The following is a 25,399-nucleotide window of genomic DNA, read 5'->3' as shown; positions in this document are numbered from 1 at the left end:
CAAAACAAAGCAACTGGAGGTGAATTGCAGACTCTCCCACAACCGTATTTCCTCACCTCCTTCCTGGCACCTGCACTAGAATTCTCCATCTTCCCACCTGTTTTTGTTTTGTTTGTTTGTTTGTTTGTTTTTTTAAAGATTTTATTTATTTATATGACAGAGACAGCGAGAACAGGAACACAAGCAGGGGGAGTGGGAGAGGGAGAAGCAGGCTTCCCGCTGAGCAGGGAGAGCCCGATGTGGGACTCCATCCCAGGACCCTGGGATCATGACCTGAGCTGAAGGCAGACGCTTAACGACTGAGCCACCCAGGCGCCCTTCCCACCTGTTTTTGTATGCTCTTATCTATGACTGATCCTTCCACTTCCCCTCTGGTTCTTGTCCCCTCTTGCCTGTTCAAGGACATTGCTCTACCAATTTCCCCTCCCTCCTAAATCACTTTCTCTCTCAACAGTGTTATTTCCATTACATTCCTGTGGCATATACCTGTCCCTTTCTACTTTATTTTCATATGCTTAAGTATTTAAGTCAAATGCAGAATCATCACGTCCCACTCCCAAATATTTCAGTATAAATAATTTATAAACAGAATATTGCCAAAATGAAATAATAATTCCTTAAATCTAATACGCAGTTCATAATCAAATTTATTCCATTGTCCTTCAAAAGTCCATACAATTGTTTTTCAAAGTCAAGATCCATTCCAGGACCTGGTGGTTTATCCCTTGATTTCTTTCTTTATTTTTTTAAAGCTTATTTATTTCTGATCTCTATACGCAACATGGGGCTTGAACTGATGACCCTGAGATCAAGAGTCACATGCTCCACCAACTGAGCCAGCCAGGTGCCCCAATACTTTGATTTCTTTAAATCCAGGCTAGTTCTTCCTTTTCCTTATCCTTTTTAGTGGAAAAGTTAGGGCCAGTTATCCTCTCAAATGTCCCACCTTCTGGATTATTTCTGCTTGCTTCAGATGGTGACATTTGGTTAGTCCTTTATTTCTTGTATTCCCTATAAAAATAAATTATGAGTTAAAGACTTGATAGATTTAACTTAAGCATTTGGAAAGGGATGTTGTAAATTCTATCTGCAGCACATTTGGAGTATCAGTACCTGATTATTTACCATCAGTGATCATGACCATGAGTGACCACTGGATAAAGTTATACAAGCCTGATCCCTCCACAGCAGTTGTTTTCCCCTTGGGATCAGAAAGGAATTGGGGCACCTGGGTGGCTCAGTCGTTAAGCGTCTGCCTTCAGCTCAGGTCACGATCCCAGGGTCCTGGGATCGAGCCCTGCATCGGGCTCCCTGTTCGGCGGGAAGCCTGCTTCTCCCTCTCCCACTCCCCCTGCTTGTGTTCCCTCTCTCGCTGTGTCTCTCTCTGTCAAATAAATAAAAATAAAATCTTTAAAAAAAAAAAAAAGAATCTAGTGGTATCATTTTGGCCTTGTATGAATTCCAGAAATCCTCATTAGCCAATGATTTTTAACACAGCTGATAATGATTTCCTGTATCAATCATTTTATAAATGTTACAAACGGGTGATTTTTGGGGTGCCTGGGTGGCTCAGTCAGTTAAGCGGCTGCCTTCGTATCAGGTCGTGATCCCAGGGTCCTGGGATTGAGCCCCGCATTGGGCTCCTTGCTCAGCGGGGAGCCTGCTTCTCCCTCTCCCTCTGCCTGCCTCTCTGCCTACTTGTTCTATCTCTCTGTCAAATAAATAAATAAAATCTTAAAAATAAATAAATACATACATAAAATCTTTAAAAAAAAGAAAGGGTGATTTTCTTTCTTTTTAAAATTTTTGCGGGGGTGGTGCACAGAGAAAGAGAGACTCTTAAGCAGGCTCCATGCCACCCAGCCAGCTCGGAGCCAGACTGGACTTGATCTCACAACTCTGAGATCATGACCTGAGCTGAAATCAAGAGTCAGACGCCTAACCAACTGAGCCATCCAGGCAACCCACAAAAGAGTGATTTTCTAACTCCATTGTTCTTTCTACAGTTATCAGCTGGCCTTTTATAAAAATAATGCTTCCTCTCATTAACTGGAGCTAATAGGTTAGTTGAAAGATAACTTCTCCTGGAAAGGCAAGAAAATATTCAACTGTTTCCCTTTAATGAGCAATTTGCAAAGAAAAGAGCCGGTTTAAAATGGTAGCAAATGACCATCTTTTTTTGGTATCATTGTATGATACATAGATTTTTATCAGTTTGGTGTGATTGAGCCAATCTTTTATAAAATTATCATTTTCTCTAATTATTCCCTCTCATTCTTTTCTCTAATATTCAAATTTTCACAATCGCTGCCAAATTGACTCCTGTGTCCTTTCTGACATACCTCCAACACGAAAGCTTCCTTGATTTCTGGCACAAGGTATCCCAGGCTCACTTTGTACTATTTTGCTCCTGACCTAGAATTTGTTGATTCTCCAAGAATTCATGGAATTAGAAATGAATAGAATGAAATTAGAAATGAATATCTGGTCACTGTAGTGCTCATGATTATTGGGGTAACATTGTTTCTAGGTTATTTAAAAGACAGAAGAGAATGCCGATTGATGACAGATACACAGATAGACTAAAAATCACAAATTCATATTGATATTTCAGATTAATTTTAGAGTTAGTGGTTTATTTTCTTATTTGAGTTTATATTAGCATCTCATTTCTCTTACATGGAAAATCTAACAATACAAACACAATTACTTTCATGCATTGTTGGTGGGAATGCAAACTGGTGCAGCCACTGTGGAAAAGAGTATGGAGGGTCCTCAAAAAGTTAAAAATAGAACTGCCCTACAATCCAGTAATCGCACTACTGAGTATTTACCCAAAGAATAGAAAAACACTAATTCAGAGTGATACATGCACTCCCATGTTTATAGCAGCATTATTTTCAATAGACAAGATATGGAAACAGCTCAAGTGTCCATGGATAGATGAATGGATAAAGATGATATGGTATTTATATATACAATGGAATATTAATCAGCCATTAAAGGAATGAAATCTTGCTATTTGGAATGACATGGATGAAGCTAGAGAGTATGAAGCTAAGCAAAATAAGTCAGAGAAAGACAAATACTATATGATTTCATTCATATGTGGAATTTAAGAAACAAAACAAATGAGCAAAGGGAAAAAAGAGAGAGAGGCAAACAAAAAAACAGATTTTTTTTTTTAAGATTATTTATTTATTTATTTATTTGACAGAGAGAGACATAGCGAGAGCAGGAACACAAGCAGGGGGAGTGGGAGAGGGAGAAGCAGGCTTCCTGCAGAGCGGGGAGCCCGATGTGGGACTTGATCCCAGGACCCTGGGATCATGACCTGAGCCGAAGGCAGACGCTTAACGACTGAGCCACCCAGGCGCCCAGATTCTTAATTATAGAGAACAAACTGATGGTTACCAGAAGGGACAGGGGTGGGGAGGTGGGTGAAATAGGTGATGGGGATTAAGGAACACACTTGCTGTGATGCACACCAGGTAATGTATGGAATTGTTGGATCACTATATTGTACACCTGAAACTAATATAACACTGTATGTTAACTAACTGGAATTAAAATAAAAACTTTTAAAAAAAACTCACAATTACTTGCTATAGTCTATCATATTAAAAAAAATAATTTTAAAGTAACAATACCACTGTTAAAAATAACAGTAAAACCACTGAATGAAGTTAAAGATCTGTTTATAGATGACCAGGGTTGTATCAAAAGGACTCAGAAGCCAACCTGAAGAAGCTTCCACTGGACCAAAAAATAAAAAATAAAAAAGGACATTTGATTATCAACAAGGAAAAAAACTGCTGCACTGGATTGAAACACAACAGACATGTTTAAATCCACAAATTTATGATAACACTTTGGAGAATTTTAGGCAATCAACTCATTATTTTAAAAACTGTTAAGTAAAGGAAAAGAATCAAGTTTTTATCCTGTCTTTCCTATATAACCAAATGATTGGCAAGGGGAAATTTCTCTCTATACCAATACTCCAGCTAATAAATAAAGAAGGAATGATAACACTAGAATATCATCATTTCATAACTCCTTGTGAATTGATAGAATTAGTCAGTAATCATCAATAGCTGCTCATATCACAAAAAGTAGAGATATCCAGACAGTGTGGTTCCTGATGGAAGCACTGTCATTACTTATGAAGCTTTGCCCCCCCCAAATGGAATCTGAATTTGATCAAGCCTCTATATCTAATTACTAATTTATAGGAAATACAGAGTTGAAAGAAAATGTTAAACAGTATTGATGTTAAAAGCCAGACCATAGGAAACTCTACAGAAAAAAACAATCTGGTTTCTTCAACAAATAATTGCAAATGGGGAGGTGGGGCACATGGAGGAAGGGGGCTGATAGACTGAAAAAGATGTGAGACATAGCCACCAGTCACGGAGTGTGAACTCTATATGATTTGAACCAACTGTAATATTCTTTTGTAAACTTTTTTTGTCCTTAGACTGCATCCCCCTAACCAAGTACAAAGAACTGAGTAAATTCGTTCTCTTGTGGTTGTTAGCAATTTGATAAATATTTCGAGTTGTTCATTATGTTCCCAATTTCAGGGACTGCACTTTTTAGATTTAAATTTTTAATAGGTATTGCATATACATAAATCAAAAGGCAAAACTGTACAGAAAATTATGCAAAGAGAAGTCTTGTTTCCATTCCTGCCCTTCAAACTCCATTCTTCTTCCATTTATAGGCCACTATTTTGTTTATTTATGCATCAGATACTTCTTTTTACAAATATAAGGATTTAAATGTATATGTATGCATGTACATATACAAATATAAGGATTTATACATATATAAGGATTTTTACAAATATAAGGATTTAAATGTATATGTATGCATGCACATATATAAAAATGGATGTACCTAATTTTACTTAAAATTTTATTAGCAAATATAAAACAGAAAATGCATAAAACAGTTTAACAAATTGTTATAAAATGATCATTCATATAACTGCCACCCAAAATAAGAAAGAGAACAAGATCCTCACTCCAGAAGCCCCTGACACCTTGTTTCTCCCGAGTTGTAGCCCCTCCTTCTCTCCTGTTGTTCTAGATGTACTCATTATTCTAACTTTTATAATAGTTTTGCCCTTGTCTTTCTTAATGGTTTTTCCAACTTATAACAATACATGTGCATTTTGCCTGATTTTAACTTCATGTAAATGAAAACATACACTATGAATTCTGTTTTGTCTGGCTTCTTATGCTCAGTAAAGTATTTTAAGATTCATCCATATTCTTCATATGATTGCAGTTGGTCCATTTCCACTGTTATATGATGTTTCATTGTATGATTATATCACACTATATTTTTACTTTCCACTGTTGATGGGCTATTATGAAAAATTGCTGTATTCTTGTGCCTGTAACTTCACAGCCTACATGGACAGATGTTTCTGTAGGGTGTCCCCTGGTGGTGGTTTGCTGATCAGAGAGTAGATATATCTTTTGACTTATTGGAGTCTGCCAATTTTTCAAAAGTGGTTTTACCTGTTTACTCTTTCACAAGCAGCTCTTGTTGTTCCACATTCTTGCCAGCATTTGATATTATCATCTTTAAAGATTTTATCATTTTTAAATATTTGGCAAAATTTGTGGGTGTGTAGTAGTGACTTATGTGGTTTTAATTTGAATTTCTCTGGATTACTTATGAAAGAACATTAAAAAAAAAAAAAGTTTGGGATGTTTGGATACCTGATTGACCTGGCATATTAAATGAGAAGTCCATCCATTCCCCATAGCGCTGCAGTGCATCTTCCTCATAAATCAGATGTCAGTGTATCGGTTTGTTTGGGGGCTGTCTATTCTGTTCAGTGAGTCTGTCTGTCTGTACCAGCACCAATACCACCCAGTCTTCATTACTATAGTTCTGTATTAATTCTGCATTTCTGGTGGACAAGATCTACACTTTTGTTCTTCTTTAAAAGGGCCTGGGCCGGGGCACCTGGATGGCTCAGTTGGTTAAGCAACTGCCTTCAGCTCAGGTCATGATCCTGGAGTCCCGGGATCGAGTCCCGCATCGGGCTCCCTGCTCAGTGGGGAGTCTGCTTCTCCTTCTGACCCTCCCCCCATCTCATGTGCTCTCTCTCTCATTCTCTCTCTCTCAAATAAATAAATAAATAAAATCTTTAAAAAATAAAATAAAATAAAGGAGCTTGGGCAGTGTTTTTTTTTTTTTTTTTGGCCTTTTGTGCTTCCATAGAAATCTTTTAACCAATTTATGAAATTGAAAAAAATTTCCTGTTGGATTATTTTGTGACTAGATTGAATAATTGTGATTATATTGTGATCATATTCAATAATTGTGATTATACTGAATTTGTAGTTGATTTGGTTTCAACTGAGATATAATGAACATCTTCCCATTAATACTATTTTTGTCATTGATTTCTTTTTTTTTAAAAGATTTTATTTATTTATTTGAGAGGGAGAATGAGATAGAGTGAGCATGAGAGGGGGGAGGGTCAGAGGGAGAAGCAGACGCCCTGCTGAGCAGGGAGCCCGATGTGGGACTCGATCCCAGGACTCCAGGATCATGACCTGAGCCAAAGGCAATCGCTTAACCAACTGAGCCACCCAGGTGCCCTTTGTCATTGATTTCTAATGGAATCCCATTGTAACCAGAGAATGTATTTCATATAATTTAAATCTTTGGAGATTTGGTGAGCCTTGCTTTTTGGCCCAGTATACAATCAGTTTTTGTAAATGTTCCACATGCAGATTCTGCAATCAATCGTTTTGGTTTTGGGGTTTTTTTTTAAGATTTCATTTATTTATTTCACAGAGAGCGATAGTGAGAGCAGGAACACAAGCAGGGGGAGTGGGAGAGGGAGAAGCAGGCTTCCCACTGAGCAGGGAGCCCAATTTGGAGCTCGATCCCAGGACCCTGGGATCATGACCTGAGCTGAAGGCAGACGCTTAACGACTGAGCCACCCAGGCACCCCTGCAATCGATAGTTTTATTGTCTAAGTAGGACTGGTTAGTTTTTGGTTTTTTTTTTTAAAGATTTTACTTATTTAGGCGCGCTTAAGGTGGCTCAGTTGGTTAAGTGTCTGCCTTCGGCTCAGGTCACGATCTCAGGGTCCTGGGATTGAGCCCCGCATTGAGCTCCCTGCTCAGCGGGGAGTCTGCTTCTCCTCTCCCTCTGACCCTCCTCTCCCTGCTTGTGCTCTCTCTCTCTTAAGAGAGAGGGCGCACACACACCAGTGCAAGTGAACAGTGGTCATGGGCCACTCCTTCCTTTATGAAACCCTCTTTTCTCTCGGCTTCCATAATATCCCATCCTTGAATTCAGACATGAGTGACTTGAAAAATAAGGTCCACACAGAACCCATTTTGCTGGTAAGGGTGGTATCAGAGGTACGTAGCTTTCAAGAGTAACGGTGGTTGCAAGGTCAGGCTCATGACACAAAAATGGCATCCTTGGTGTAAACAACAGTGGGAATATCTCCTACTGCTCAGTCAGGCAGCAGCGGGGATGGTGGATGCCTCAGCAGTTATGTTCAGAGCGTGGTGTAGGGTATAATTCCTAGAAGCTTAGCATTCAAGCTTGCTTTTCAAGTCTCCCAGCAATATTTGGGGTACGCAGAATCCTCCTATTAATATCTATTATTCTTTACTCAGCCGAATTATCTTCTGTCTCTGCAAAGTAAGAACTCTGATTAATCAGAGTAAGTGATTATACTGCCCCTGGTAACTGGCAATTACAGTTTCATATGGTAAGTGTTCGTGAACTATGAGAGTATACAGGATAGGCATGTGGCCCAGCCTTTGGGGCCTAGGGAAGAATTCCACAAAGGGAAGATACTTGAGCTGAGTTCTAAAACAGGATTGTGAATTAGCCAGGCACAGAGCATTCTAGGACATTCTAGATAGAAGGGCACTCCAGGTTGGGAAACAGAGATGGTCAGGGATGATATAATCACATGGCAACATTTTTGAGATGGGGATGGGGTGAGGGGAGAGGTGAGAGAGCAAAATTAAGCAAGAAGATCCCTGAGGATTTGTATACTATGCCCAAAGTGGTTTCCTGGACTAGTAGCAGGGCTTGAGCCCTTGACTCACAATGTATACCCTGGGAAAAGGTAGATGCTTGACACTTCCTGGCTATGGTTTTAGATGAGTACTTACTTGTATTCAGCTCTTAGCCTTGCCTGAAAATTCAGGGAAGAGCTAACTGAAAGTGACCATAGCCCGTGATGGAAACCCCTGACCCAGAAAGAAACCAGCATGCTGGATCCCCACCTTGCAAACTCCTGAGCACAACTCCCCTCCCTTAGTCAACTCTGACCCAACTCAACCAAATTCCATTCCCTTAGAGACCTTGTTCTCTCAAGTTCTCCCCTAGACAACCCTCCTTCCCTTCCCATGTCTTCTATTATTTAGTTAACAGAACACTTTTCTCCAAAGCTGTATCTTACTGCTCTATATGGATAGATGTTTTTGTGATTTGTCCTGCATAGCCGGCCGCCTGGACCTACATGTGCACAGGCAGGCTAAGGAATATTGTTTGTGAGACTTATGCTGTGTGAATGACCTTGGGACTCTTGTGGTTTGAAATATATTATCTGGCCTCCAGGTCAGAACTGGCCCTCTGTTCTGGATGCCAAGAGCTACAAATCTTGTCCCACATCCCCTCCTGCTCCAGGCTGGGTTGGACCCCCCAAATGGAATCCAGGAGGGGAGGCAGACACACATAGCCCAAGCTCCTTGAAAATATAGAAAAATGATAACATAGAAATGCAGCTCGCTCCAAACTGCACATAGGCGAACAAATGTTTAATTTCAAGCCCCGTTATTTGCCCTATAAATATGGCCCTTTTGGGGATGGTCAGTTGGAAGTCTCACCTGACGGGAGGACGCTGCACGCAGGCCTCTCAATCGGAACTCCAGCCTGGCTGTTTCCACAGGTTTTCCCCAGCTGATGAGGTTGGTTGTTGTAAGTACCTGATTTGATGTAACTTTGCCTTATTCTCATTTATTGCCTACTGTTAACTTTCATCTATATGTAGATTCCTTTCCTCTTCTGTTTCTATTAGGTTTCTATGATAATAATGCAGTTTTCTTTCCTTTTTGGAACTGAAACACAGCTGTTGTGAATCTTTTGTTCAGAACGCTTAACTTTACTGGGAAAGAAAACATTTTATATCCCTTCGTGTTGGCCTTGCTGCTAGAAAACCTAAGGCTGAGTTGATTGCTCACATGGAGCAATTTCTAAGCAACAAGTTCAATTACTGGTTTGTCTACCTCTGCCATTAGATACACAATTGTCTCTCAGCTCCAAACTTAGCCTTCTGTGCTCGACTTTGTGAGTCTGGGGCTGGGACTCTGCAAACATCTCTGCTCTACCTGCTAGTTGCCTCTTAGGACGTTCTAATAGAGGATGCCAAAGGGAGAGGGCAAGGCTCCAGGAAAGAAAATGGGACTTGCTATTCCTGTTTGCTTCTTATGGGATTGCTGCTTGTGTCCTGTTCCAGTGAGCATCAGCTACCCTCCTCATGCTGACAGCACCTGGTCCTTGCAGGAGCAGAAGCTGATCCAGTCTGTGGTTTTTCCAACACTTTCAGAATGAGTTGAGCAGTGCCCTTCCGCAGAGGTCTGAGTGTTGTCTCCATGGACTCCTCCGTTTCTTAGTATTCATCATTCTAACAACTTCTCTCAGCTCCTTCAGTCCCAAGGGTGGTGGCTGCTTCCTGCAGTTGGAATCTACACAACACTGTAGTGTTATCATTCTGCTTTTCCAGTTACCTTTGCACAACTCTGTATAGCCGGTTAATGATTCTTTATATTAAATTCTCTGACCTGGTGGGATTTCTGTCTCCTTACCAGACCCTGACTGGAATACTTTCCTCTCTGCTTTCTGAGGTCCTTTTTGTAAATCAATCTTTCTTATTTTGTCTGATCAAATAATTTGTATTATATATTTTGGAAATAGAATCAAAATAATATTTTCCTGTATAATCTCTGGATTTCAACGTTTCTTTTTTCCCCCGACCTCTCATGTAATTCCTACAGCCACAGCATTGGGAACCCTTCTCCCAGCTTGAGCCCCTTTTCTCCTCTTAGTGCTTGAGTGGTACAAAGAAGACAATGAAAATTCAGACTCAGGGAAAAAGCACTCAGTCTTTAACCAAGGACATCATCCCCTGCACGTTCCCCGCATCTGCTTAGGTGTGGGATTCAAGTCTAGTTTCTCTTTAGAAAGGAGACATACATGGCCCTCTCCCCAGTATGTTGTTTTGTTCTACAGATGTCAGTAGAAAAGGCTTTCTAGTGAGTGGGAAGAGGAAGTCATTATTCTTTGTCTGGGGGTTTGGACCATAGTGTTCTACAGTGGTTAAGCTCCTCTTTCCTGCAGACTTATTCCCACATTTCTTCTTTGCTGTTGTGTTTTCAGACTCTGAGGTTATTCTGCTACAAAGCGTGGCTCTCTTTCCTACTACAGCTGTCCTCTCTCCACATTTGACTTCATCCTGGGTGCCCGACTGGCTGCATCATCCACATGTTTGGAGCTGCTGCACTTTGGCAATATTTGAAGCATTGGCAGGACGTTACCCTGTGAGTTGCTATGAAGAGAGGAAACAAGACTTTGGGGACTTTGTAGAGGAAGGAAAGAAAGAGCAAGAAGAGCTGAGAGGTATCCTGAGATGAGGTAAGCAGGCTTACGCTTAAGAAAGGAAATGTGAGCAGAGGAAGTAGACACATGGGCAGACTCAGGTTGAGGGAACAGGGCATTTGGGCTACTTGTCAAGCAACCACTTGTCAAGCATGGATTAAAATCACAATCTGGGCAAATTACTGTCTTTAATGTCATGTGGAATACAAAGAAGGGCACAAGATATGGTGCCTGGTTTTGAGAAAGTGATATGAAAGTGATTGGATAATGCCCACAGAAGGGGGTATGAGGCAGTGCCAAGTGGTCAAGAAGACAGGAGACTCCGGTAAGGCTTTAGGGTGGAGAAAGTAGTCAACAGTTTCAAATACTGCTGGGAAACTTGAGAAAGCTAAGGAGAAAGAGACCTCAGAGATGGCAATTAGCACTGGCAACCCTGTGGAAAACTGGAAGCAGGTTCATGGTTGGGGGGGCAGGTGAGATGGACCTTTTATTTCTATAAGATTGGAGTATCTCTAGGATAGGATACCGATGTCCATCCCTGAAAGCCAGTAGCCAGCATCCAACTGTGCAAAGCCAAGGATAATGGCTAAGCTATCTTGGAGTGTGGTATTACACTAGTAAGCCCATAGCTGACCCTGTGGTTCTGTAACCTACCTCATGATTTCCCTGCAGGCTCATTCTCATTCATGAACTGGGTGAAAGGGGAAAGGGAGGTGGCATTGGGTGGCAGGGGACAACCATGGTTCTTATTTCCCTTTTTGCTCCTATTGACCATTGCCTGATGCATGGCAATCATCTGGATAGTCCCGAACACAGTGCTGGCTGGGGAACCATGCCTGCGGATTGCCACCCAAATTTCAAAAGTATGTTTAAGTCTATGTACGGTAGTGACTCGTCCATTAGCTGAACAAGCTTCTCTGACATGACTTTGCTGGCATCCCTTTGGGGTTTGCATTATGACATCAACTTGACTTTTCCCTGGGCAGCATTTATAATTAGGTAGATTGATTTGTCTTCTTGGTCTGCTGTAGCTGAATGTGTCTGCCTAGGTCCCAGAGCTGTGTTGGGGAGAATATGGAGCCTACAACCTAGTCCTAGGAGTGAAAAGGAGCAATTGAGTGGTAGGATGTCTGGAATTTCTAAGGGAGGATGGTGGGGATTCCTAGGTCTTCCAACAGCCCCAAGAAGTAAGTGCAGAGGAGAACATAAGCTCCTTCCTAAAGGAGGAGCTGGAGGGGGAGGAATAAAAGAGTAGGCAGCAGTTGCTTTGTGAAGCTGGGGAAGAGATACCTGGCTCTGTCCCAAGTGAAAGTCTCTTACTAGATTTGCCTTAAATTTGATAAGATGTTGAGTAAACATGATGTGGTAATAATCTGGAAGCAGATGCCTGACTGTAGGATGACTGCATTTATTAGAGCAGTGCCAGTAGCTCTTAGATTTTTTTTAATTTTTAAAAAGACTTTATTTATTTATTTATTTATTTATTTATTTATTTATTTATTTATTTGAGAGAGAGAGAGAGCAAGCACAAGGGGGGAGAGGGGCAGAGGAGAGGGAGAAGCAGATTCCCCTGCTGAGCAGGGAGCCTGACGTGGGCCTCGATGCCAGACCACGGGATCATGACCTGAGCCAAAGGCAGACATTTAACTGGCTGAGCCACCTAGGCACCCCAGTTCTTAGATTTTTAAGGAAGTCTGTCCAACATTATAGGTACAAGAAAGCAGGACTGGAGTTTCTAGGTGCTTGATGAAGGTGAAGGAGGTGTGTGGGTGAATAGAATTGAGGGTCAAGTCCTCACATTTCAAGAAAAGAGATGGAATGGGAATGTATCTGGAGTTTGCTAATAGCCATTGGGGAACTGAATCTCTTTCATACACTTCCCCCTGCCTCCCATCTTCATTTGGGCAGAAGCTAAAAATCTGCCAGGTGTCTTGTGTTGCTGCTATTACTGTTATTACTGTTATTATTGCTTCACATTTTTATGGGGCCTCATAATTTTTTTTCTTTTTTAGAGAGAGAGTAGAGGGGAAGGGCAGAGGGAGAGAGAGAGAATCCCAAGCAGGCTCCATGCTCAGCACAGAGCCTGACGTGGGGCTTGATCTAATGACCCTGAGATCATGACCTGAGCCAAAATCAAGAGTCAGATGCTCAACTGACTGAGCCACCCAGGCGCCTCTGGGGCCTCATAATTTTAATTGCACTTGCATATTATATATTCACTTGGTCTCCACATGAGCACTGTTGGAGACAATAATATGGAAAATTATAATGACATTGGTAACACCACTCACTGGCTTTATTGCTTTGGCCTGGGGCTCTTTGCTGTTCTGGATTAGACAACAGGCAGAAATTAATGCAGACAGTTGAGGTGCCTGAGTGGGTCAGTCAGTGAAGCGTCCACCTCTTGATTTCAGCTCAGGTATTGATCTCAGGGTGGTGAGTTCAAGCCCCATGTTTAAATCAATCAATTAATTAATTAATTAATGCAGAAGGTCAAGAAGAATCTCAGTTTATCCTCAGCTTGATGGTCCCCCATCCTACCCAACAGCCAGGTTGCCACTGCATCTGGCAGAATGAGCTCTTTACCATTCCCAGGATTCATGCTGGACAGTGGAAGGCCTGGTTCTCAAGCTCCAGGCCAGGTTTCCAGTGGAGGTATCTCTCTCTGGCTGTAGACAACTTGAAAGAGCCCCAAGCCCGTGTGCCCTATATAAGTAGTCCTCTGGGCCCTCCCTTGGCTTTGCTCCTGGGCCACCTGGTCCTTCTTTAGCCCCTGCCTCAAGTCCTTGGTCCTCTCCGACTTAAATATGTCACCAGCCCCAAGGCAGTATTTAGAGGTATGCCTATCTTTGCCCTCACTTAATCCTGTCTTTTCTTGGGATCTAGCCTCAATGGAAGAGGAAGGGAATTCCTCCCAAAAAGTGCACTTTTTATTTCCACAGTTAAAATGTGATTGTATAGGAGCACCTGGGTGGCTCAGTCCGTTGAGCATCCGACACTGGATTTCAGCTCAGGTCATGATCTCAGGGTTATGAGATTAAGCCCTGTGTTGGGCTCCATGCTGGACGAGCCTGCTTGAGATTCTCTCTTTCCCTCTCCTTCTGCCCCTCCCCCAATGCTCTCTCTTTCTCTTAAAAAAAAAGATCATATAAATAACACATGCTTTTTATTTGAATTTGAGTAACACATGGAAATATAAAGAGGAAAATAAAAGACACCTGAAATTTCATTGCCTTGAGAGATAACTAACAGTTTGGTGACCATCCTTTCAAGAACCTCTTTATTCACTCAGGTATACATGTGTATAGTTTTACATGAATGGGATCATATCACATATACTTTGTGTGCATGTGTGTGTGTGTGCACGCACGTGCGTTTTACGTCATGAATTTCTTTCTCCCTATCTCTTCTTCCTAAATGAACACCCTATCACCCTGTTTCTGTCCTACATATGATCAATATTATTATCTGCTGTGTACCCTTCTATATTCTTCATATCCAATTGCTATCATACAGATATATATCTATATTTATGTATCTGTGCTTATATAATATGCATATACTTTATAAATAAATAGGTTTTTTTCTTGGTTTTGAAATGTGATATACTTTAATCCATACTTTCTTTCATCGCCTTGCTTTTCTTTTTTAAGATTTATTTATTTCAGAGAGAGAGAGAGCACACAAGCTAGAGGGGCAGAGGGAGAGAACCTCAAGCAGACTCCACAGAGCACCAATCCCACAACCATGAGATCATGACCCAAGCCAAAACCAAGAGTCAGACTCTCAGCTGACTGCACCACCCAGGCTCCTGACTTTGCTTTTCTTATTTAGTAATACCTTATGTTCACACTTCCAAGTTACCCACTGTAATTCTATTCCATATCAACATTTCATTTCATAACATGGTAGAATCCCCCAAATGATACACATATGTTTGGTTTCCAGTCGGGACCACTGTGAACAATGCTGCAATAAATATCCTGTTCCTTTCAAATAAGTTCTTTTATTTCTCTAGGATAGCTATCTAAGAGCCAGAATTGCTGGTTCAAAAGTATATGCATTTTAAATATTAATAGATATGGCCAGATTGCCTTCCAAAAAGGCTTGAACACTTCAAAGTTTCACGAGCATAATTTCTTTTTCTCCTTTCATTTCCTCCACATTCCAGGCAGAAATAGAGAATTATTTCTCATTGTTGTTTTAATTTATAGTTTTCTGGCTTCAAATGAATTTGAGCATCTGTTCCTATGGCTGGCTATTTGGCAAATTGACTATGACTTTTGCCCCTTTGTCTATGAGATTGTTTATCTTTTTCTAATCAATTTGTAAGAGTTCTTTGTATATTATAGAAGTTGTGGTGGAGAGAACACTTATTCCCCACTTTTGATGTTTCCACCTAGGAGGGACAGACATTAGTGTAATGTTTCTGTCAGCTCTAAACTCTTCATTCATTTCCCTTCTGGGGTAGAAAGACTGAATCTGACTGGTGAGTTTGGGAGGAGAGGTTGGATGTGGTAAGCCCAGACCCTTCTTATCTGTGTTTTCTGGGAGTGAGATGTCACTCAGAGTATATGTTCTTAATTGCACTCCACTGTCTTTTAATTGGTGAGTTTAACCTATTGTCATTTATTGCAATGACTGTATAAATTAGGACTTGTTTCTTCTGTTTTATTTCAAATTTCCCATTTATCATACTTTCTTTTTTTCTCCTTCCCTACTTTCCAATGGATGAATCAAATTTTTTTCCTGGTGTTTTAAACATTTTTACATTCTATTTTTAGTCCTATATTCATTACTTGTACTTATGTTTACCTACCTCTATTGATGTCTTATGTTTACTTACCCCTTATTGATTTTAACATAGTACTGGAGGTAGTGGAGGGAAAATAAGTAAGAAAGTGAAATAAAAAGCATGTAGATTTGAAAGGAAGAAGTAAAACTCTCTATTTTCCAGATGACATGAACTTGTATAAATAAAATTCTAAGGAATACACTAAAAACTATTAGAGCTGATAAACAAGTTCAACAAGGGTGCAAGAATCAAGATTAATACGCAAAAATAAATTACATTCCTAAACACTATGAGTGAACAATCCAAACATAAAATTTTAAAACAATTTCATTCATAATAGCATCAAAAAGAAGTATATCATTATCTGTATATTCCCCTTTGAACAATACAAATACTTTAGTATACTCTCACATCCCCTAATCTTACCCTATCCACCATCTCCACTATGTTGATATTGTGTAAAATTTAGTTATGAATTATATGGATATACATGTTTTTCTTTTCTTCTCTCTAGTCCCTATTTTTTCTCCTTTTTATTGAGGTATAGTTTGCATATAGTCAGATGCACAGATTTGTGTATAACTAATTTGGACAAATATATGTAATATGTAAAACCATCGCCCAATTCAAGATAAAGGACATTTCCAGAATGTCCCTCATGCTCCCTTATGGTCAGCCCCTTCCACCAGAGCCAACTGCTATTATGATTTCTATCACCATAGATTAGTTTGCCTCTTCTAGAATTTCTTACTAAGGGGTGCCTGGGTGGCTCAGTCAATCAAGTATCCAACTCTTGATTTAGGCGCAGGTCATGATCTCAAGATCCTGGGATCAAACCCCGCATCCAGCTCCATGCTCAGCAGGGAGTCTGCTAGAGATACTCTCTCCCTCTCCTTCTGCTCCTCCCCCTGCTTGCACTGTCTCTCTAAAATAAATAAATAAATCTTAAAAAAAGAATTTAGAATTTCATGCTAAAAGAATCATGTAATATGTGCCTTTTGTGTTTTACTTTTTTCACTCAACCATGTATTTTTGACAGTCGTTCATGTTGTTGCATTTATCAGTAGTCGTTTTCTTTTTCTTGCTAGTTGTTATTCAATTGTATGAACATACCAAAACTTGCTTATCTAATCTTCCACTGGTGGATATTTGCGTTTTCTTTTTCAGTTTGGGAATATTATGAATAAAACTGCTATGAATATTCTCATATGTTTCTTGTGGACATAAATAGAATTGCTGGATCATAATTGCTCCAAGGGTATGCTGGAACTTCTCCACTAGACACCTGAACTTTTACAAAAGCCCTCTCATCCACAGTGACTGTCATTATTGGTCTTGATAGGGGAGACAGTAGAAAACTCTTATTTCACCATGTTTATAATGACACTCCTTCTGATTTTACACTTTTACCTATCTAGGGTCTTGATCACCTACCAGATGTCTAGTAAACAACTCCAGGCTCCCACAGACCTATTCATCAGACAGTTCAAGTGGCACATGACTGTGGTTGTGGGATCAGTCATTGCAATTTGTGTAAGTATATTTCCTTCCACTTGTCTCTGTCTGTCCATAAAGCTTGAACCAACTGCTTTCATCTAGGAGAAGGAGACTGAGAGAAGCTCTCCATTTTGTCATCCTTTTTTCCTCTTTGTAATCCAGAAACAGAAATGACAAAGAGGGACAAGCTCTTAGAAAAAGAATGAGCAAATTATATCAGGTAGGGGTAGCTGTAATGGAGTCCAAAACATTAGCCCAAAACGCAGTTTGCTTGAGGGGAAGATGGAAACTTGAGCTATCCATGCTTTCTCTTTCCCCAACATGCTATATTTCTGCTCCAGCTTATGTGGCTCCTTTCTAGTTCTTAAAACTGAGATAGCCTCCATACCTTGTCTCTAAGGATACCCTGCTCTCCCTCTCTACCTCTGTGCATATGTAGAAGTTTTCTTTTCCCCTTGGTTCTGCTGAAAAAGAGTTGAATTCTTCAAAAAGAAGCTTTACCAGGAATAAACAGGGAAAAAGGTAAAAGAAACCTTAAATATATAAATCTGTGTATTTACAAAGGACAAATCATTTATGTTAAGCTAAATAACAACTGTCTTCAAACTGAGTTGCTTCTACAGCTCCTTTTTCTGGGTGTTCAAAGTTTTTGTCATTTAGCCTGGAATAAGTTCATGTTGTTGCTATGACTAGTTCTGGTGAAACTGAGACTCTCTTCTTGAGCATCCTTTCTTGTTTTGGGTTCTTTATCAGAGAACAGGAGATGATAATTCAGTAGAAAAGTGCTGTCTTAGAATAGAGTGTATATTTTAGGGATATGATCCTGACAGAGGAAAAGATTACCCCAAGAGATGGCATTTCCTCATATCACTATAAACCCTTGGTGTTTATGGAAGAGGGCAGTCAAGAGGGGTGGCAGCTGGGCAAGAGCAGGAAAAGTTTGGGAAATTGGTTTCATACAAGGAAATCAGGTAAGTAAGTAAATGCATTCAGGATAATGAGAAACCAGTTTCTCATTGTTGAAGGAGTTACAGATATGGAAAGGGGAAGACTAGAATAGACCCTGAGGTGTTGAACTGGAATTGAAGGGATAAAGGGAGTTATTTTATAATGTTAAAAAGGAGCAATTCACCAACCCATCAAGAGGACATAACAGACCTGTTTATGCACCTCATAGCAGAGTTTCAATATATATGAAACAAAAACTTGTAGAACTTCAAATAAAAATAGATTCACAATTAGAAATTTCAGTATCCCTTCATCCATAATTGAAAGCACAGGTCAACAGAAAATAAGTTAACAGAAGATTTGAACCAACTTGACCCAATTGTGTCATTTATAGAACACTCCTCACAACAGCAGAATACACATTCTTTTCAAGTGCACATGGAATGCTTACCAAAATAGATTAAATTCTGGATCATAAAACAAGTCTAAATAAATTAAAAATATTTCAAATCAAACAAAACTCTGTTATCTGACTACATTTAAAATACATTAGAAATCAGGGTGTCGGGGCACCTGGGTGGCTCAGTCGTTAAGCGTCTGCCTTCGGCTCAGGTCATGATCCTGGGGTCCTGGGATCGAGCCCCGCATCGGGCTCTCTGCTCGGCCGGGAGCCTGCTTCTCCCTCTCCCACCCCCCCTGCTTGTGTTCCCTCTCTAGCTGTCTCTCTCTCTCTCTGTCAAATAAAAAAAAAAAAAAAAAAGAAATCAGGGTGTCTGGTTGGCTCAGTCGGTTAAATATCTCAGCGCAGAGTCTGCTTCTCCCTCTCCCTTTCCCTCTGCCCCTCCCCCCACTCATGCTCTCTCTATCTCTGTCTCTCAAATAAGTAAAATCTTTAAAAATCAATCAATAACATTCAAAATCAATAACAGAGATTTCGAGAAAATCCCCCCAATATTTGGAAACTAGATAATATCTAAATAGTCCATGGGTCAAAGGAAAAATCTTAAAGGAAATTATGAAGTATTTTGAATGGATGGAAAATAAAAACAGACCTATTAATTTTGTGGGATACTCAAAGGGAAATTTATAGCACTAAACACCTTTGTCAGAAAAGAAGATCTCAAATCAATGAACTCAGTTTCTACCTTAAGAAACTGAAAAAGAAGAGCAAATTAAGCCCTATGTTAGCAGAAAAAAATATATATCAAAACAGAAATAAATAAAATAGAAAACAAAAACATTATGGAAAATAAATTGAAACCTGGTTCTGTGAGAAGATCGATAAAACTGATAAACCTCTAAAAAAAAATAAAAATAAATTTTAAAAACCCCTGATAAACCTCTAGTCTAAAATCATGAGGAAAAAAGAATAAAGACAAAAAATATCAACATTAGGAAAGCAAGGCGTATCTCAATAAATATTCTACAGATATTAAAATAATGAGACACTATGAACAAATGTAAGCCAGTAAATTTGACAACTTTGATGTAATTGACAAATTCCTTAAAAGACACAAACAACAAAAGATAACTCAAAAAGCAATATAGGGGCACCTGGGTGGCTCAGTCGTTAAGCGTCTGCCTTGGGCTCAGATCATGATCCCAGGGTCCTGGGATCGAGCCCCACATCGGGCTCCCTGCTCAGCGGAGAGTCTGCTTCTCCCTCTCCCACTCCCCTTGCTTGTGTTCCCTCTCTTGCTGTGTCTCTCTCTGTCAAATAAATAAAATCTTTAAAAAAAAAAAAGATTAAAAAAAAAAAGCAATATATAGCCTGAATAGCCCTATATCTATTATAGAAATTGAATTAGTGGTTAAAAAACCTTCCTGGAAGAACATGTCATTACCAAGTGGAGTTTATCCCAAGTGTGCAAGGCTGATTCAACATTCAAACATCAATAAATATAATTTACCATTTTAAAGGCCTAAGGGAAAAAAATATATGATCATCTCAATAGATGCAGAAAAAGCATTTGATGAAATTCAACATCTGTTCATTATTAAAAGTCTTAGCAAAGGAGAAATAGAAGAGAATTCACTTAACCTGGGAGAGGGAATCTACTTAATCATATGTAATGGTTAAAGACTGAATGCTTTTCCCAGGGATCTAGAATATGGCATGGATATCTGCTTTCAGCACTCCCCTTACACATTGTACTGGAAGTCTTAACCAGTGCAATAAGGCAAGGGGGAAAATGGTATACAGATTGGAAAGGAAGTAATAACTCCCTTTCTATTCACAGAAGACATTATTTCTCATTTAGAAACCCCCAAGAAATCTCCAAAAGTCTCCTAGAATTAATAAATATGTTCAGCAAGTTCACAAGGAAAAGGTCAATATACAAATCAATTGTATTTCTAATTATGAACAATTAACAATTGGAAACAAAAAAATTTTTAAATACCATTTCCAATAGCACCCCCTAAAAAAGAGAGAAATACTTAGATATAGATGTTATAAAGTATGTGCAAGATCTATACACAGAAAACTACAAAACACTGATGAAATAAATCAAAGAAGACCTAAATAAATTAAGAGATATACCATGTTAATGGAGTAGAGAGTCAACATTGCAGATATGTCACTTATGGGGGGCGGGAAATGTCATTTAAAAAGAAAATCTTAAGTAGAAAATACTAAATCACGAAGCGAATTTAGGATAGTTAAATGATATAAAACCAATATATAAAAATCAACTGTTTCTATATACTAGCAGTAAACAGATGGAAGGCTTATGGGTGGGGGCTTTTCAATGTAGGGTGATTGGGCCTGCTGGTTTAATGGAGAACCCATATGTTAGTACCAATAGGTCTTTCCTCTCAGACAGGTCAGATCCTCAGAGAAATTTTCCAGGATTCTGATTTGAGGTTGGTGGCCTATGCTTAGCTGTCAGTCTTCTAGGAGTTGAGTCTGGGAAGAAGGCGGGAGGTGAGGTTTGGGAAGGTAGGGAAGAGCTAAGCATTCAGTATGTAATCATGCCACTCCCTGGGAAGGGCTCCCCAGACTTCATTTTCCATAGTCCTTGGCTTCATCATCTGGGAAGTTTCTCCTTATCCATAGTCCACCTTGGTCACATCTGAAGTGGACAATGAAGAGGTGATATCTAGTTTAACAAAGGACTGTCAATTATCTGTTAAATACCTTTTTCTAAAAACAGAATCTCTAAGCCAGGACTTTTTTGTTTTTCTGGAGAGCTGGTTTACTAGCACATTACCTCAGAGATCCCTGAGTTTCAGGGAACATAGGCCCTTACCCAAATCCCAAGCCCGCCAGTTGAATTATAACTGGTCTCAACCAATCATGATAATGTCCTTCTCCTAGCTCTGGTGGCCAACTGACCGCTGATAATGACATAAGCCAAAGTGTTCTGGGTGGGGCTTTCGGGAAAATGTTTGCTTTCCTAATTTAAAGGAGAAAATCCACCAAGCAGTTTCCCATTCCCCATTTTACTTGCTGGCACATGGACATGCGCACTGGAGGTACAGCCATCTTGCACCAAGTCAACATAATAAGGACAGCAGATGGATCTGGATCCTTGCTGACATTGTTGGAGCCACTAAACAGCCCTTGATGTCCTATTCCTGGACATCTCATTACGTAAGAAAAACAAAACCATCATTCTTAAGCCATTCTGGTTGGCTCTTCTGTAACCATTCCTAGCTCCTATAAATAATATAGTTGAGCATCTTTGTCTGATGTTTATTTTTTTTTATTTAAAGATTTTTATTTATTTATTTGACAGACAGAGACACAGTGAGAGAGGAAACACAAGCAGGGGGAGTGGGAGAGGGAGAAGCAGGCTTCCCACCGAGCAGGGTTCCGATGTGGGGCTTGATCCCAGGACCCTGGGACCATGACCTGAGCCGAAGGCAGACGCTTAACGACTGAGGCACCCAGGTGCCCCTCTGATGTTTATTTTCTTTTATAGTTCCCCTTCTGTAACATGCCTATTCATATACTTTGCCCATTTCTCCCCCGGACTATTAATTGTATTCATGTTGATTTGTGGTCATTACTATCTTCTGGGCATTAATCCTTTGTCTGTTATATATGTTGTAAATATCATATTTTGTCAATTCCAAGATGTGCATTTTTTCATATTTGAACATCTCCAAAACTGAGATGAGTCATATAAATTATAGTCTCTCATATTGCAGTCAGTAGGGGGCAGAGTTGGCATTGCTGTTGTCATAACCTCAGGCTTGAAGTTTAGACTCTAACTTGCTCAGATCCCTACCAAGGCCATGGGCGGTGTGCTAGCAATGTCATGTGGTCTGTAAATTTTACAGTGGTAAAATATTTTAACCTCAATCTGTTAAGGTCATGTATCTTTCTATTACAACTTCCTCAATGTCAGGTGATATTGGAGTGGTTGGTCACAGGCATTTTTTTAGAGCCTGTTAAGAGAAATTTGAGCTGAGGAACATTTAGTTGTGATGTAATGTGGTTTGCAGTCATTCTTGGGTATAGCTAAGTGGTAGCTAATTGTCTTGGTATAGCAATGGCTTCCAGGAATACTCCTCCCCACACTGTGCCAACCCAGCATCACCACATAAAGAAGCAGCCAGAAATCCTATCATGATATGAATGTTCCTATGACACCCAGCACCAATAGTGGAGGTATTGGAGGAGAAACAAATCTGAAACAGCATATTGCAAGATGGCCGACACACCTCCAGACACTGAATGCACATCTCAGGTGGAAATAAAATAGAGGTGGCCCCATCTTTATTCGTCTTTTTGTTAGGTGAGTGACAGCTGTCTCAGATTATCTCTCATCAGACCTCTCCTGGTATCTTATTAGCCAGAACTGAAAAACTCTCAAGAAGACTGGGGAAGTGTGGAATGTGAATGTCACGACTGGCTCAAGCCAATAACAATATCCCGCATGATAATTATCACATTTGGCTATATTCTGTCTCAAACAAAAATGGGATATTGGCTAGGCAACCAATAGTGTCTGTCACAAACACCCTCCCCAAGTCTAGACCTAAGGAAACCTGCTTGCAGGAGAGCCCAGATCTGCCCAAGAGACGCACTTACACAGCATCACTGTCTCACATACACAGGCCCTGAGAGTTTAGAATGAAGGAAGAACGAGAACAAGGAAGAAGAGCCTCCAGGGCCAACAGGACTCCCAAACTATCACTGCACCAGACCCACACCCACCAAAGTCAGAAAGTGATAGCAAAATCTCACCCCTCTGAGCAGTTAACCCAGGAAACAATGTTCCCAGAACCTAATACAATTCAACCTCTGGTTTTGCCAAGGAACAAAGCTGAGCTTCAGAGGTAGCTGAAGGCAAGTCAGTAGGCAAAGTAGAGAAAAGCTTCTTGGTTTTGGCCCCACCAGAGGTTGGTCTGCACTGGTTGTCTGAAGTCCGCGAGCTATGAACTTAAATTCTGTTGGGACATTTCCCCCCACTGAGGGTGATTGTGTCCTGTGCATACTCTAGCAGTAGGGAAAATCCACTTCTGCATGTTTCCTCCTCTTCCAGAGAATGGGGTGTGGGACATTCCCTTCTTTTTGAAAAATGGAAATGTGTAATAGCAAAACCTTCATCATCAGATCTTGCTTGAAGGGCCCATCTTCCCCAGATCATGTGTGTTTGAAACATCTCAATTTCCCATTCCCCTTTAAGTTCCACAGTCCTGATATCCAACTGCTGTGTAAGGTGTGGGTTCTATAAATGACACAACCTTGAGAAATACAGCAAAACCCACAGACATATGGTTTTAAACAAGAGTTGGTATCTGCATATGTGTGTGGTGGCTCCGACACCAGCTTTGGTTCAGAAGCAACATGAGGTAGGGCAGGTAGGATTCCTACCTGAGACCTACCAGGCAGAGGAGAACTGAGTCTGGTTAACTGACAATGCCTTCCCAGAAAAAAGGTGAAGAGACACAAACCACTGGCAGGTTCCTCTTTCTCTACCCACAGATCTTGTACATCAGAGTTTCCTGGCATGACAGCACCGTTCTTCGGCCCCCACAGCCCCACCCACCCCGCAAGTCTTCTGGCTCTCTCCCCCAGGAGCTCTCGGACCTGACCCATCTTCTGCGCTGGCCTCCCACCCTGGGAGATGGGGGGGACCTTTTGGCCTCCACCAGTCCCCAGACCTCCACCTACCACCTGAGGGGACCTCCCCAGGCCAGCTACACCCTGGGAGGCTACCTGGAGGCCATTCTTGTCGCAAGAGACCACTGGGGCAGGCCCAAGACCCATGGTGGGGATCTGTTTCGGGCACAGCTCCTGGGTCCCTACCTGAAGGCAGGAGTCCCTGGAGATATCCAGGATCTGGAGAATGGCACCTACCTGTTGTCCTTCCCCCTGCTCTGGGCTGGACAGGCCCAGGTGCAAGTGCGGCTGATCCACTCCAGCGAGGCAGTCAGAGTCCTGCGGAGAATCTGGAGAGACCAGTGGGCCACGGTCGATTTCACGGGCTATTTCCGAGGACCCACAGGATATGAAGAAATTGTGACTTGCAATGTTAACCCCCTGCTAACTGGGGAGGAAGAATCTACCTGTCACTACAGGGATGAAGATTCTGGTGAGCTCTGGTTCTGTGCTCGACCCCCCACCCTGCCCTGCGACTCACTGGTAGGGCATTCAAGTGGACATTATTGGAATGTGACCACACCACACGAGGAGGCCCTGCTGGCATGGTAAGAAACCCAGCATCATCTGGGATGTCTGCCCCCACCCCTGAACCCTGGTCCCTGTGATTTTTCTGCCTGAGCCACTACCCTTATTCATCTGTTCCCTTCTGTTAAACATGTTTCCTTCTGCACAACAGGTCTCCTACTAAGTGCTGACTACTTTTTTTTTTTTTTTTTAGATTTTATTTATTTATTCATGAGAGACAGGGAGAGAGAGAGAGAGGCAGAAGCAGGCTCCCTGCTGAGCAGGGAGCCCGATGCGAGACTCGATCCCAGGACCCTGGGATCATGACCTGAGCCGAAAGCAGACGCTTAACCATCTGAGCCACCCAGGCGCCCAAGTGCTGACTACTTTTATGTAATGGTCGGCATCCCTGCCCTCTACAAGCTTTCAGTGAGGAGACTCATGGCTTTTGAAAACATACAGTGTGATGAGTACTTATGTGTGCACGGAGTGGTGTGAGGGCATGGAGAAGGGGCACCCCACCTGGCAGGTCATGCAGGTGGCAACTTAGCTAAGCTTAAAGGAGAACCATGGACCTCTGGCAAAAGAAAAGGATTCCAGGCCTTGCTGCTCTTCTGATGGCCCTTGTAAGGAGAGATGTGCTGCTGAAATTACCAGCATATGTGGTCAGGGAGTATGGAGGATGGATGTGACCTCCCTGAGTGAGAGGGGAGCAGAGCCTGCAGCCTGGAAACTGGGAATGGCTGAGAACTGTCCTCAGTCTTGGGGGAGCAAGGCTCCCTGGGGGGACAGAGAATGGGAGTTGGGGAGGGGAGACACAGCAAACAGCCTGGCTCACTGTGAGCCCTACTGTCCCTAAGATCTGAGGCGTGGTGGGAAC

The 25,399-nt window shown here is 41.1% G+C and overlaps 1 protein-coding gene and 1 long non-coding RNA gene across 7 annotated transcripts in view; one reads left to right on the top strand and one right to left on the bottom strand.

Moving 5' to 3' along the window:
- Positions 1 to 25,399, top strand: part of LOC102750522 (NXPE family member 3-like) — a 49,952-nt gene that overhangs the window by 15,991 nt on the left and 8,562 nt on the right. For 3 of the 6 annotated variants that reach the window (XR_014145195.1, XM_081819365.1, XM_081819367.1), the window contains 3 exons: positions 10,439 to 10,693; positions 16,871 to 16,985; positions 23,836 to 24,560. Coding sequence is in view for 5 of the 6 variants with exons in the window: in XM_081819365.1 (XP_081675491.1) it covers positions 10,689 to 10,693; positions 16,871 to 16,985; positions 23,836 to 24,560 (845 nt within the window). In the remaining variant the exon portion in view is untranslated. The remainder of the gene's footprint in view (positions 1 to 10,438; positions 10,694 to 16,870; positions 16,986 to 23,835; positions 24,561 to 25,399) is intronic. The other 3 variants (XM_081819368.1, XM_081819369.1, XM_081819366.1) reach the window with 2 other exon arrangements.
- Positions 632 to 24,295, bottom strand: LOC145721496 (uncharacterized). Its single transcript, XR_014145220.1, has 2 exons — positions 24,211 to 24,295; positions 632 to 1,011 (listed from the first exon to the last, which is right to left on the bottom strand). It is a non-coding gene; the product is annotated as an uncharacterized LOC145721496 (long non-coding RNA).

The sequence above is a fragment of the Leptonychotes weddellii genome, chromosome 5 (assembly GCF_054177405.1).
Source record: "Leptonychotes weddellii isolate Sample4059 chromosome 5, ASM5417740v2, whole genome shotgun sequence".
In the NCBI taxonomy this organism is placed as follows: domain Eukaryota; kingdom Metazoa; phylum Chordata; class Mammalia; order Carnivora; family Phocidae; genus Leptonychotes; species Leptonychotes weddellii.
The sequence above is the reverse complement of the archived record's forward strand: the minus strand, read 5'-3'. Positions and strand labels throughout refer to the sequence as shown.